This window comes from Erinaceus europaeus, chromosome 6 (assembly GCF_950295315.1).
Source record: "Erinaceus europaeus chromosome 6, mEriEur2.1, whole genome shotgun sequence".
NCBI lineage: Eukaryota > Metazoa > Chordata > Mammalia > Eulipotyphla > Erinaceidae > Erinaceus > Erinaceus europaeus.
Window position 1 is genome coordinate 54007149 of NC_080167.1, and position 12256 is coordinate 54019404.

The following is a 12256-nucleotide window of genomic DNA, read 5'->3' on the forward strand; positions in this document are numbered from 1 at the left end:
CACCCAGGGAGCTGCCCCTGGTACTACCCATGGTTCCCATGTGGTATCTGGGCTCAAACCTGGGGCCTCAAGCATATGAGTCACATGTTCTTCAGAGTGAGTTAGCTCCTGGCCCTGGACACTTGGTTCTGTTCACTGCTCTATTTCCATATCTAAAGCACTGTCTAGCATGTATTAGGTGTTCAGCAAATGACATCTGTGGTAGCATCCTGTGTGCCAGTTCTGTCTGCCCATCTTTGTCTAATTCTGGGTTTGGTCTGTAGAAAGAAGCAACATCCTCTAACCTACTGGTAATGAAGGGACTGATCCAGCCTCTGCTTCACATCATTCCTCACTAAATGAGAACCTGAGCAAGGTCCAAGGCATCCTTCCGTTCCCCAGCCCTAACATTCTACAGTATCATGCAGACAACAGGGACTTGTCTCTGAAGTTGATGAGCTTTCTGACAAGGGCAACTCTGATTCCCAGCTGGAGCCCAGCTCCTGGAGGGCAGGTAATTCCGATAGGTCTGCCCCCGTGCAGCAGCTCAATAAGTCTTTAGTGGATGGATACACATCCCATCCCACCCCCAGAGCCCAAGGACAGTGGTTAGTAGATGCCCCTCCCTTAGCATTTCTCACCTCCTCTCTTGTGTCTTCTGCACAGTGGAAGGAGCGTGCAGGTGGGCGGAGAGGAGTTTGTACCTGAATGTCTCCAAACCCTGGACACCCCCCCCAATACACACACACACACACACACACACACACACACACACACACACACACACACACACACACCCTGCCACTAAGATTCCTTCTCCCACAGAGACCATGGAAGTCGCACAGCCTATGTCAGCCCTCCCACCTCCACCCCATGCACAGGGAAGAAAGGCAGTTCCCAGAGCAGACATAGGAGGAAGCCACAGGTGGAGAGGAGCAGGGCCAGAGAGACCCAAGGGCTTTCTAGAAGCTTCGGACTCTGACTTGGATTTCTGCCCATCATCTCATTCCCCCCCTCCCTGCCCCCACCTTCTTGGCTGGAATTGGGGTGCATTTATCTGTTGTTTGCAAACACAAGCCAAAACCAATACACTCACAGAAACCAAACCAAACCATTAGCTCACTCCTGTGACCATTTTGTTTTGAGAAATAGGAATTATTCCCTTCAGAAAATGAAGCTTCAGGATTCCTGGTCCGACCCGCCATGTCCCAAGTCTCACAGTAATGCCCACTGGATTAGAGGGAGCAGAAGGGCCAGAGCCTCAGCTGAGGCACTGGGCAGGGCCAGCCTCTCTGCAGTTCCTTCCAAAGGGAAGACACGGCACCTGTGCTCCCAAGTCTACCAAGAACACTCAGACATTTTTAGATTTCTCTCTCTAAATTGCCTCATCAACTCTCACTGTTTTCAGATCACCCTTCTCAGAAGTGCCAGCTGAGAGCAACTCAGGTGGTTACCTTCCTGGCTCCAAGATGTTAACTAGGAAAGACTAAACAAAGATCTTTAAGGGAGGAGTGACTGTTCACTTCTTTTCCTGTGTTTGCAGCTGTGCCAAGTGAGCAGGGGGTGGGGGCATGGAAGGGTCCTTACTTGGAAATGGAATCCAAAGGCACTGGAACCCACTTCCAGGAGCTCGCCCATCTTCATTGACTGATGGGCACTGAAGGGGCCACTGTGGGTCAGGACTGAGGGTGGCTTAGCCAGGAGACATGTAGTCAGTGAGGCTCAGTGAAAACAAGAAGCAGGGGACAGGATGGGGAACTAGTTCAGCTTGTTAGACGCAGGACTTGCCTACATGAGGCTCCAGAGGCTGCAGGTTCAACTCTGGGCACTGGCATATGTCATAAGTTGAACAGTCCTTTGATGCTCCCTCCTCCTCAAATAAAGAAATGAATCTTTTTTTAAAATTAAAAAAATAAATAAAACTTTGAGAGCAGAAAAGACTCAGAAGTAAGATGTACCAGTAAGCCCTATGGTAGATTCAGTGAAGAAAGGAAGAATGGGACAGGGCAGTTCCTGTGGACTATCTCAATGTGATACAGAAGCAAAGGCAGCATGTTCTCAAGCAGGGAGGTTGGCCAGGGCGCTGGAAGAGGGATGTGGTGGGGGTTGGTGGCGGAGCAGGACAGGGGCAGGCGTTGAGGGGGGTCTCTCTCAGTAGCTAAGCTGCAGCCATGAAAGGGGAGTTCTTTTGAAGTTTACATGGTCTCTGTCCCCCCACTTTCTGTGGCTCTGGGGAATGAAGTCAGGCCCTCATGCATGTGGGGTGCAGCTGAGCAGTCTCCCGGCCCATTTCTTTTTAAGTCTGTGTACTGTAGGGCTAAAGGATCTCTTACCTGTTTCTTAACATGGCACGGGCCTTACACAGGCATGCCAGCACCCTCAGTGACCTTCCCAGGGCTGATTTTCTCATCCTTGTGCTCCAGAGAGAGGAGAGATACCGTATCACCCACCCTCCTCCACCTTCTGAGGTTTTCAAACTTGAGTCTCGGGCATAGCAATGTATTTGTTCTATCTGCTGTGCTGTCTTGAGGTCCCGTCTCCCATTTCCACAGGGACACTGAAATCTTCTGAAGGACTGAAAGCTGCCACGTGCTCCCTGCAGTTCCCCTGTTGTCAACACTGTCATTTTCCTATTTATGTATTTTCTCCAGTGTTGTTTCAACAGAGCTACCTGTTATAAGTAAGCAGCTCTCCAGGCTTCCCTCAGGGCTGCAGGCAGGGAAGTCCCCAGAGACGCCTGACTCTCCAGTGACAGTGAGTGTGCTGGAGGACCTCCTGGCTGGAGGGCTGTATGTGCCTCTGCAGGGCGCTGCCATGGCTGGGTGGCACTGTCCCCAGGATCAAAACTATATAGCACCCCGTGGAAAATGAGTTAGCCATCTTACACTTGATCTCCTTTAGAGTATCTGCAAAAGGTACTTAAGGTATTCATGTGCTTTTCCCTTATTTGGGAGCTACTCTCTTCCTTGATCCAGCTTTCTAGTCCTATTTCCAAAGCTGACACCATCTCCCCAGACAATGCCTTTAGCCTACCTGCATGTTAGTTAAAACTCAGGCAAAATTTAGGGAAGGCAAAAATTAGGAAAGTCATGGGCCCCTTGGAATATACCTAAAATACACTTCCTAGCTTTTTCCAAAATGGAGAACCCCAAAACCTCATCTTCTATATTCTTACCTTTAGGTTCCTGATTATTAAACAATTTCTTCTGCTTTACATTTTATGCTTTTCAGCCACCAAGGTGCAGATGCTACCACGATGCCAACTTGAATTCCCTGGGCAGATGACCTCACCAATGTGTCCTGGAACCCCACCTCTCCAGAGCCCTGCCCCAGTAGAGAAAGAGAGAGGCAGGCTGGGAGTGTGGATAGACCTGTCAACACCCATGTCCAATGGAGAAACAATTACAGAAGCCAGACCTCCCACCTTCTGCACTTCATGATGATCCTAAGTCCATACTCCCAGAGGGATAAAGAATAGGAAAGGCTATCAGGGGAGGGCATGGGATATGGAACTCTGATGGTGGGAATTGTGTGGAATTGTGCCCCTCTTATTCTATGTTCTTGTTGATCATTACTAAATCAATAATAATAAAAAAGAATCCCAACAGGAGCTGTTGCAGGGATTAAATCGGACCATTCTTAAGAGTTGATAGCAGCGATACCAGGATTATTCTCAAAGAGGAATCAGGGGCTCTCATAAGGAATCTAAGCAAAAGAGGATTACTCAAAATATGTGGAGGCATGGAGACAGCTCAGGGACAGCACGTGAGGCATGCATGTCTGAGGCTCCCAAGGTCACATCACCATCAGCCAGACCTGAGCAGTGTGCTGGCGTGTCTCTTTCTCTCTCAAATTATCATGAAGGAAATAATGAATTAAAAATAAAAATCTATGTGCACTAGGGCAAAAATCCAGCAGGAGGGGAGGTGCCTTCAAGGACCTACTTGAGGTTTTAGGGTCCCCAGTCTCCCTAAAGCACCCCTTCTGCCTTCTGAGCTTCTGTGTGGTCTAAGTCCCCCCCCCCCATACACAGACAGACACACAGACAACTCCTCTACCTGTCCTCAGACGTTTCAGGATTTGTCTTATTTGCTTGGACCGTGACTATAGGGACATATGGCCCAGCCCTTTGTATGAGGACATCCCAGGTCACCAGGCAGACTTAGGGACAGGCAGCTCAGGCCTATCTCACTGGACTCCACAGTTTGTGCAGTGACTTTGGGGCTGCCCAGGAGTCAGTGCACAGCATGAGTCCAGCCAGAGCACAGAGGCCACCCTTGTAGAAGGAAGCAGTGGTGTGCCTGTGACACATCTGGGATGCCTTGCCTCTGCACTTCGTCTACTGCTATCTCAGATGCCAACTGCCTTCCACTTGAAGGCTCACAGTCTAAGAGGTAAAAGAACAGCTGGGGGCTAGGCGATAGCAGACCTGGTTAAGTGCACATGTTACCAAGCATAAGGATGCAGGTTTGAGACCCTGCTACTTAACTACAAAAGGGACACTTTACAAGCAACGAAGTAAGTCTGAAGGTGTCTCTCTTTTTTCTTTTTTAAAAAATATTTAAAATATTTATCTATTTCCTTTTGTTGCCCTTGTTGTTTTATTGTTGTAGTTACTGTTGTTGTTATTGATGCTATCGTTATTGGATAGGACAGAGAGAAATGGAGAGAGGAGGGGCAGACAGGGAGCAGAGAAAGACAGACACCTGCAGACCTGCTTCACCACATGTGAAGCGACTCCCCTGCAGGTGGGGAGTTGGGGGCTTGAACCAGGATCCTGTCTCTCTTTTTCTGTCCCTCTCTATCCTCCCACCCTTTCAATTACCTTGCCCTATCTAATAAAAATAAATAGAAAGGAAAAAATGGCCACTGGGAGAGGTGAATTCATAGTCCTGGCACCTAACCCCAGAAATAACTCTGGTGGAAAAACAAATAGTGCCTTGGGTAGGGCATACGCCTCACCCTGCAGGAGAGCCTGGTACCATGAACACTTTATGGGTGGTGAAGCAGAGCTTTGGGGTCTCTCCTCCTCCTCCTCCTCTCCCTCCTCTCTGTTTCTCCTTTTTCCTTTTTTTTCTCTCTCTCTACTCATATAGGATTTAAGCAGTTGGGCCAGGCAGGCTAACGGGAGGTCTCACACATGGGTGAAGTCGTGGTTCATTTTCTGGTGCCCCTTATGGCTCACAGTCTATAGGGCATAAAAGACTCAGCTGGGTACAAGCTTAAGAAAACCAGGACCCGATCACAACCTAATCAACGCAACGATGGCCACCTCAACATGCTTCACTTCAGACTGTGTCCAGAGACTTCACGTGTGGAATGACAACCCTTCAGCTTCATTACTCAGGTGAGACCTTTCCTTTCATAGTATACTCTAATTCCATCTCAGGTGGTTCACTTTCTAACAAAGTCCCAAAACCTAGATATACACCAGTTTCTGTGAGAGAGAGCATATGTTCACACGTATCCATAAACTACTGCAAAATATATACCTGAAAGCAGAAGTACACTAGAGTTTGCAGTGAGTACCTCCCTAACACTTCCTCTCCACTATTCCAAGCTTTGGGTCCATGATTGCTCAACAATTTGTTTGACTTCGTATGTTAACTCTCTTTTCAGTCACCAGGTTCCAGATGTCATCAGGATGCCGGCCAGGCTTCCCTGGACTGAAGACCCCACCAATGTGTCCTGAAGCTCCGCTTCCCCAGAGACCCACCATATTAGGGAAAGAGAGAGGCAGACTGGGAATATGGACCGACCAGTCAACGCCCATGTTCAGCGGGGAAGCAATTACAGAAGCCAGACCTTCTACCTTCTGCAACCCACAATGACCCTGGGTCCATGCTCCCAGAGGGATGGAAAATGGGAAAGCTACCAGGGGAGGGGGTGGGATATGGAGATTGGGTGGTGGGAATTGTGTGTAGTTGTACCCCTCCTACCCTATGGTTTTGTTAATTTATCCTTTCTTAAATAATAATAATAAAAAAAAACCAGGACCCTCTCATGGTGATTTTGATTCTACTATTTAGTTAAATTATAACACTGGTACATTAGCAAGTCTATACAAAACCCAACCTTATCTAAAACCTCAAATACACCTTCACTTGAATTTTATATCTTGAAAGTTGATCAACCAGTTGAACACTGGCTTATGATAGTACAAATCTGTGGGGGGGGATTACAGTTTTCTTCTTCTTCTTTCTTTCTTCAGACAGAGAAATTGAGAGGAGACCGGAGATAAAGAGGGAGGGGAAGAGACACCTGCAGACCTGCTTCACAGCCCATGAAGTGTCCCCTCTACATGTGGGGAGCAAGGGCTCAAACCCAGCTTTACCCTTCTATCTGTGTCCAAGACTCACCACACACTCCACCCAGGTTCCAGTCATTCTACCAAAAAAGACCCCCCCCCCATCTACTCCTCTACACCATTCTCCTCTCCCTCCAGTATCTAACATGGTTTTCACTGAGTGTAAGAGTAAGTTTTTTTTTTTGCCAGTTTGTTTGCTTTAGTTACTTATACTCTGCACATGAGTGAAATCATCCAGAAACTATCTTTCATTTTATGACTTATTTCACTTAGCTAAATCATCTCAACCTCCCTCCATTTTATCCCCAAACACATGGTTTTGTCTTTTTAATGGCTGAGTAGTATTCCACTGGGTACATATGCCACAGTGTCTTTATCCAGATAAGTGTCAGTGGGCATTTAGATTGATTCCAAGTTTTGGTTATAGTTAATAGTGCTGCTTTTTAATATAGGGAAGCAGATATACTTTAGAATTAGTGTTTTATATCTTGGGGATAAATACCAATGAGTGGATTGCAAGATCAGAAGGTATGGAGCATAGCTTTTCTATATATCCTTTCTTGTAAACAAAACCCTGATGGCAAATGTAAAATGAGACACAGAGTCCAACACTGTCTGATAATGATGGCTTGAGGAGCTGGCAAGGGAAACTGACACTGTATTTCCTTTGCACAGAAGTGAGAGCACGATGCTGGCTCTTGCTGATTTAGGAAGGTGTGCGGGTTGCAGAAACACTGTTGCTCTCAAGCCCTCCACAGTTCTTTCCACTCAAGAAGGTCACACTGTCATCACACCTCAGATTAAAGACTTTGTCCCGCTCTCTGGGCTTCCTCGGAAGGCAGTTAAGAGTCTGTCTCCTAACAAAACAAATGCTGAAGGTCCCAAGAATCATCAAATAGCTGGATTCATTTTTCAGCAGCCTCTCATAAACCAAGGGGGCTTTCAGATGGATCACAGTTAAAAAAAAAAAAAAAAAAAGATAACCATGGCACGAACCAAAGCAATAGGATTAAAAAAAAAAAAGACACTTAAAACCTACATGTAGTATTTTAAAGGTGTATAAGTAGCTTATGGAGATGTAGAAACATCTTTCATGAAATTTTCCTGGTTATTGGAAAGGAGAGAAGTGTCAAACCTGAGAAATGGCAGTTTGCACCAAACGCGTGAGCAGGGAGAAAAAAAACTGGTTTGCTTCTGTCTTTGTGAATCCTGTTTCCACCGGGAAAAGGCTGTCCTATTTCTCTTTTCACTGTGTTCCTAGCAACTCTGCAGCCAGATTCCTTTTAGAGGAGTGAGGGAGACTGCTGAGAAGCAAAGCAGGAGTCTGCCAGCCATTCGGTCGACACCATGCGCTAAAATGGCATTGCTCAAGGTCCCAATTCATTTGCTTAAAATGAGAGGCAGGTCAAGGCAGGAACCACATATTTTCTTTCCTTTCTAAATGGGTAATGAAGCAGGTGGTTTCTTTTGGTTTTTAGCTTTATCTTTGGAAGATGAACTTTGATCTTACAAGTCCCTTGTTCATTTGGAAAAAAAAAGTCTCCAGGGTTGAGAGGTGGCACACCTGGTAAAATGTACTTGCTACAATGCTCAAAGAACTGGGTTCAAAACCCTGATCTCCACCTGCAAGGGGAAACTTCACAAGTGGTGAAGCAGTGATACAGGTGTCTCTCTCCTTTTCTGTCTTTCTCCCCCATGTCTCTCTGTCACTATCTAAAATAAATTTAAAAAATAAACTTGAAAAATTATTTTTTATTTATTTAAAAAAATTCCTTGGTAGGAAGCCAGGAAATAGCTCAGCAGGCAGAGTGCACACCTTCCACGCATGATGTACTGCTTGATTTCTGGCACCACATGACAACACCATGGACAGCTTCAAGGGAGCACTGGATGGCAGGGAGGCATGGAGTTTTAGAATATTTCTTTATCTTCTTCCCCTCTCTCTTTAGCTATACAGAAAGAAAAGGGACAGGAGGGTAGCTAGGAAGGTTGCTGGGCAGTACAGTGCATGCAAGTGGCTCTTGTTTCATGCCCCATTGCTTCATTTAAGAACAAATAAACTAGGGGGCTGGGCGGTAGCACAGAGAATTAAGCACACATGGCACAAAGTGCAAGGACCAGCATGAGGATCTGGGTTCGAGCCCCCAGCTCCCCACCTGCAGGGGGGGTCACTTCACAAATGGTGAAGTAGGTCTGCAGGTGTCTATCTTTTTCTTCTCTTCTCTGTCTTCCCCTCTTCTCTCAATTTCTCTCTTTCCTACCCAACAACAAAAACAGCTATAACAACTACAAGGGCAACACATTGGGGAAAATGGCCTCCAGGAGCAGTAGATTCATAGTGCAAGCACCAAGCCCCAGCAATAACCCTAAAGGCAAAAATAAATAAATAAAAATAAAATAACAAATAAACAAGAAAAAGCCCTTGATAGAAACTAGGATTCAGGTTTTGCCTCCTCCTTTCTTTCTGATTCAGTCTGGCTACCTTGACAAGAATTTTTCTATGTCCCTTGGCTACAGTGATAGCATGCGCCAATTTTGTTGTTTCCTCTCTGCTGGTTGTGAAAGCCATGTTGGTAGATGGCACCCTGGAGCCTCTAATAGAAAAGGCTTGTTGATGGGATAAAAAGCCAGCGCCCTCTGCTGGTCATGGGCTCCCTCTGTAGAAGCAAATGTTTGTATATTCATGAGGAGGGTGGATTCTTTCAGCCTCTCACCCCACCCAGTCATGATGCCTTTTTCTCACAACAAAGCCAATGTGGCCAGTGAACCTAAGACCTCAGGGTCCAGTGGGAAAACTCTGGAGTGGATCTCTCTGAGAGTTTGCTTGGAGGTTTTGTCTGTAAACCTGGGCTTCAGTATGGAGTCAGATGAGAAAAGTTTCTCACTGAAAGGGACAGATGGCAGACCTACCCTGAAATAGCTTTTCTGGGAGAGTAACACATGGTAAATTGCATTGATTGTAATAATTGCTTTTTTATGCCTTGGTAAGAACTGGCAAAGACCTTTAAAGATCTTCTAATCATGGCAAATTAGCACAGCACTCCTTAGCAATGAGAGAGAGAGAGAGAGAGAGAGAGAGAGAGAGAGAGAAGAGGAGAGGGGAGAGAGGAGAGAGGAGAGAGGAGGAGAGAGGAGAGGAGAGAGGAGAGAGAGGAGGCTGAGAGAGGAGAGAGAGAGGAGGCAGAGAGAGAGAGAGAGAGAGAGAGAGAAATGGAGATAACACTGTGGCTTTGGTTGCTGCCTGGAGCATGGGCTCAGGGCAGGGGGAGCTGAGGCTCAGGATAAGCACTGGCTGGGGAAGGCTCCAGTCTCACCTGGGGCTAGGAGATAGGCACTTCCTATAGGCGCACAATTAGCTCTGTTAGACATAGGAATGGCAGATGTGCCTCTGTGCTCTGTTGAAGTCACAGCCTCTTTCCTGATAAATCCACAGGGCAGAGGGGAAGGGGACTAGCTTCCCTACAACACCCTCCTCTCTTCCTTGTTAATCAACCAGATCACTCACAGAGAATTCCTATCACTGAGCTAAAGCTTTCTCCCCCCCCTTTTTTTTTTTTAAATTCCTGTGCAGTTTCATTTCTTTGCTTTTGTGGCCCTCCGTGTGGATAGGCTGGGCCGTTTACATGCTCTATGGGAGCAGTTAGGCTCCAACTTTGAGTATTTTGCATTATTTTCACCTTCCAGGAATATTCCTAGCTTTGGCTCTTCATCCACTCCTTCTGCCAAGACAAGCACACTTTCTGGAGTGGGCACTGGATTTGGGACACTGGTCTCATGAGACACTTTGTCAGCGTGTGGGTGACAGAGGTCACTTAGAGCAAAGACTCCCTCCCCCAAATACAAATATAGGCATTTCTGCAATATCTCACTGGTGTCCTCAGAGCTGCCCTGAAAGTTTATCATCATCATCTCCATTTTGCCCTTGAGAAATCTCGGACTCAGAAAGATTAAATGATTTTCTCCAGGTGGCAAAGCATTCAAGGGGCAGAGCTGAAATGAAAACTTGAATGCGTGAGCTCCCAGGGCTGAGTCCCAGCACCACAGGCCCCGGGATGAGAGGTGCTCTGGCTCTCCTCAATCATAAGTATGAAGATTTAAAAAAAATGAAACATTGAAACCAGGGGTCAAGCGGTGGCACACCTGGTTGAATGCTCCTGTTACTACGTGAAGGACCTGAACTCAAGCCCCCAGTCTACACCTGGAGCGGGGAAGCCTCCTGAGAAGCGAGGCAGGTCTGTACTCCTATGACAACAATAACAACTACAACAAGCGCAACAACAAGAGCAACAAAATGGGAAAAATGGCTTCCAGGAGCAGTGGCACCTAGCTCCAGTGATAACCCTGGAGGCAAAAAAAGAAAGAAAGAACGGAAGGAAGGAAGGAAGGAAGGAAGAAAGGAAGGAAGGAAGGAAAGAAGGAAGGAAGAAAGTCTAACGTAACCAGATCCATAGCTGCCACCTACCTTATTTCCAGCACCCATCAATTCTTGCCTTCATTTTACTTATTTATTTATTTATTTATTTATTTATTTATTTATTTGGGACACGGGGTATAGTTCCACATCTCACCCACCACCAAAATTCTGTAACCCTTACCCTACCAATGGTAATTACCATTGTTCTTATAAAGTCTTAGAGATAGTTTGTTTGCTTCTGGGTTTATTTTATTTTTTGCAAGTTCATGTGTTTCAGCTCTGTGTGTGTTGGACAGAGAGAGATACATTGATAGGGAAAAAAAGGTAGAGAGAGAGAGAGAGAATAAAAAGAGAGAGAGAGAGAGACCTGCAGCACTGCTTCATTAACTGGGAAGCTTCCTCCCACTGCAGGGGGCGGGGGGGCAGGGGGGCAGGGGCTTGAACACAGGTCCCTGTGCATTGGAACATGTGCACTACCTGGCCCCTTAGCATTTGCTTTTGTTTACCTCTCTATTTCCTGTTTCTTTATCTCCTACATATGAGTGAGATCATCTGGTGTTTGCCTTTCTTCTTCTGACTTCCTTTGCTTTAGCATGAGCCCCTCAAGTTCCATCCCTGCTGTAGCAAAAGACCAGCTTTCTGAGTCCTCTCCTGGCTGAGTCGTATTCCACTGTGTTATATACACACACCAACTCACCTATCCACTAGTCTGTCATTAGACAGTTGGGTTGTTTCCACATATAGGTCATTATAACGTAACCGTGCTGTGATGAACATAGGTGCACACAGATCTTTTGAAATGGAAATACAACCATTATTTCTACAAACAGGTGTCAGGTTGGATTGGACCTAAAGGACTGAAGTGTGCCAACCTCCCCTGTGTTAGAGGACTGGGCACCAACTCTGCCCACAGAGGCTGGTATTGCAATTCAGCCTTTGTTACCAGGTAACAAAGAGACAGGCATTCCGGGCAGACACAGACATATTTGCTAACTGGGGACATATGATCAAAAGTGGTTATTTGGAGAGGATGCAAAATTGCGAGTGACAAGAAATGTGTAAAACACTGGAGAAAATAATTATGGAAGAGAGGACTTGTGCATCTACCCACAGGTAGTCTATGTAAAGTAACAGCTCAGTGAGGTTATTTCTAATTTATTTTTTTTTCTGGGATCTTTGTTTTCCTTTGTGGAATAAAAAAAAAAAGTCTCTCTCCCCTCATACAACTTAAGTATCCATCCTCTTAATGTGCAGCATGGGGAATGTCTTCACGTGAGATTTATCACAGAAGCAAGAAGGAAATGGTGGGGTGTCTATCTTCTGCACGCAGGTAAACACAGTGTTCCAGACATCCTGCACTGAAACCTCTAGGAGATGCTCAGATGGAAGATGAGGACAAATTTTTGTCTTTTGTAAAACCCCACGGGTGTAATTTTGCCATTAGCCAAGATGGATGCTTCGGGGCTGAAACATGAGAAATCTCTGAAACACCAATGGCATAACAAGAATGCTGCAGGGAAATAAAGTTGATTTTCTTATTTTTTCTGGGCTGTAAG

The 12256-nt window shown here is 46.1% G+C and overlaps 1 protein-coding gene across 2 annotated transcripts in view; it reads left to right on the forward strand.

The window, feature by feature from the left end:
* PTER (phosphotriesterase related) overlaps positions 1-5321 on the forward strand; it is a 97553-nt gene extending 92232 nt beyond the window's left edge. The window contains exon 5 of one of the 2 annotated variants that reach the window (XM_060192227.1): positions 5076-5321. In XM_060192227.1, coding sequence (XP_060048210.1) covers positions 5076-5082 — 7 coding nt within the window. In that variant the 3' untranslated portion in view covers positions 5083-5321. Of the gene's footprint in view, positions 1-3210; positions 3603-5075 lie in introns of those variants that run through there. The other variant, XM_060192225.1, reaches the window with a different exon arrangement.
* The last annotated feature ends 6935 nt before the right edge of the window (positions 5322-12256 follow it).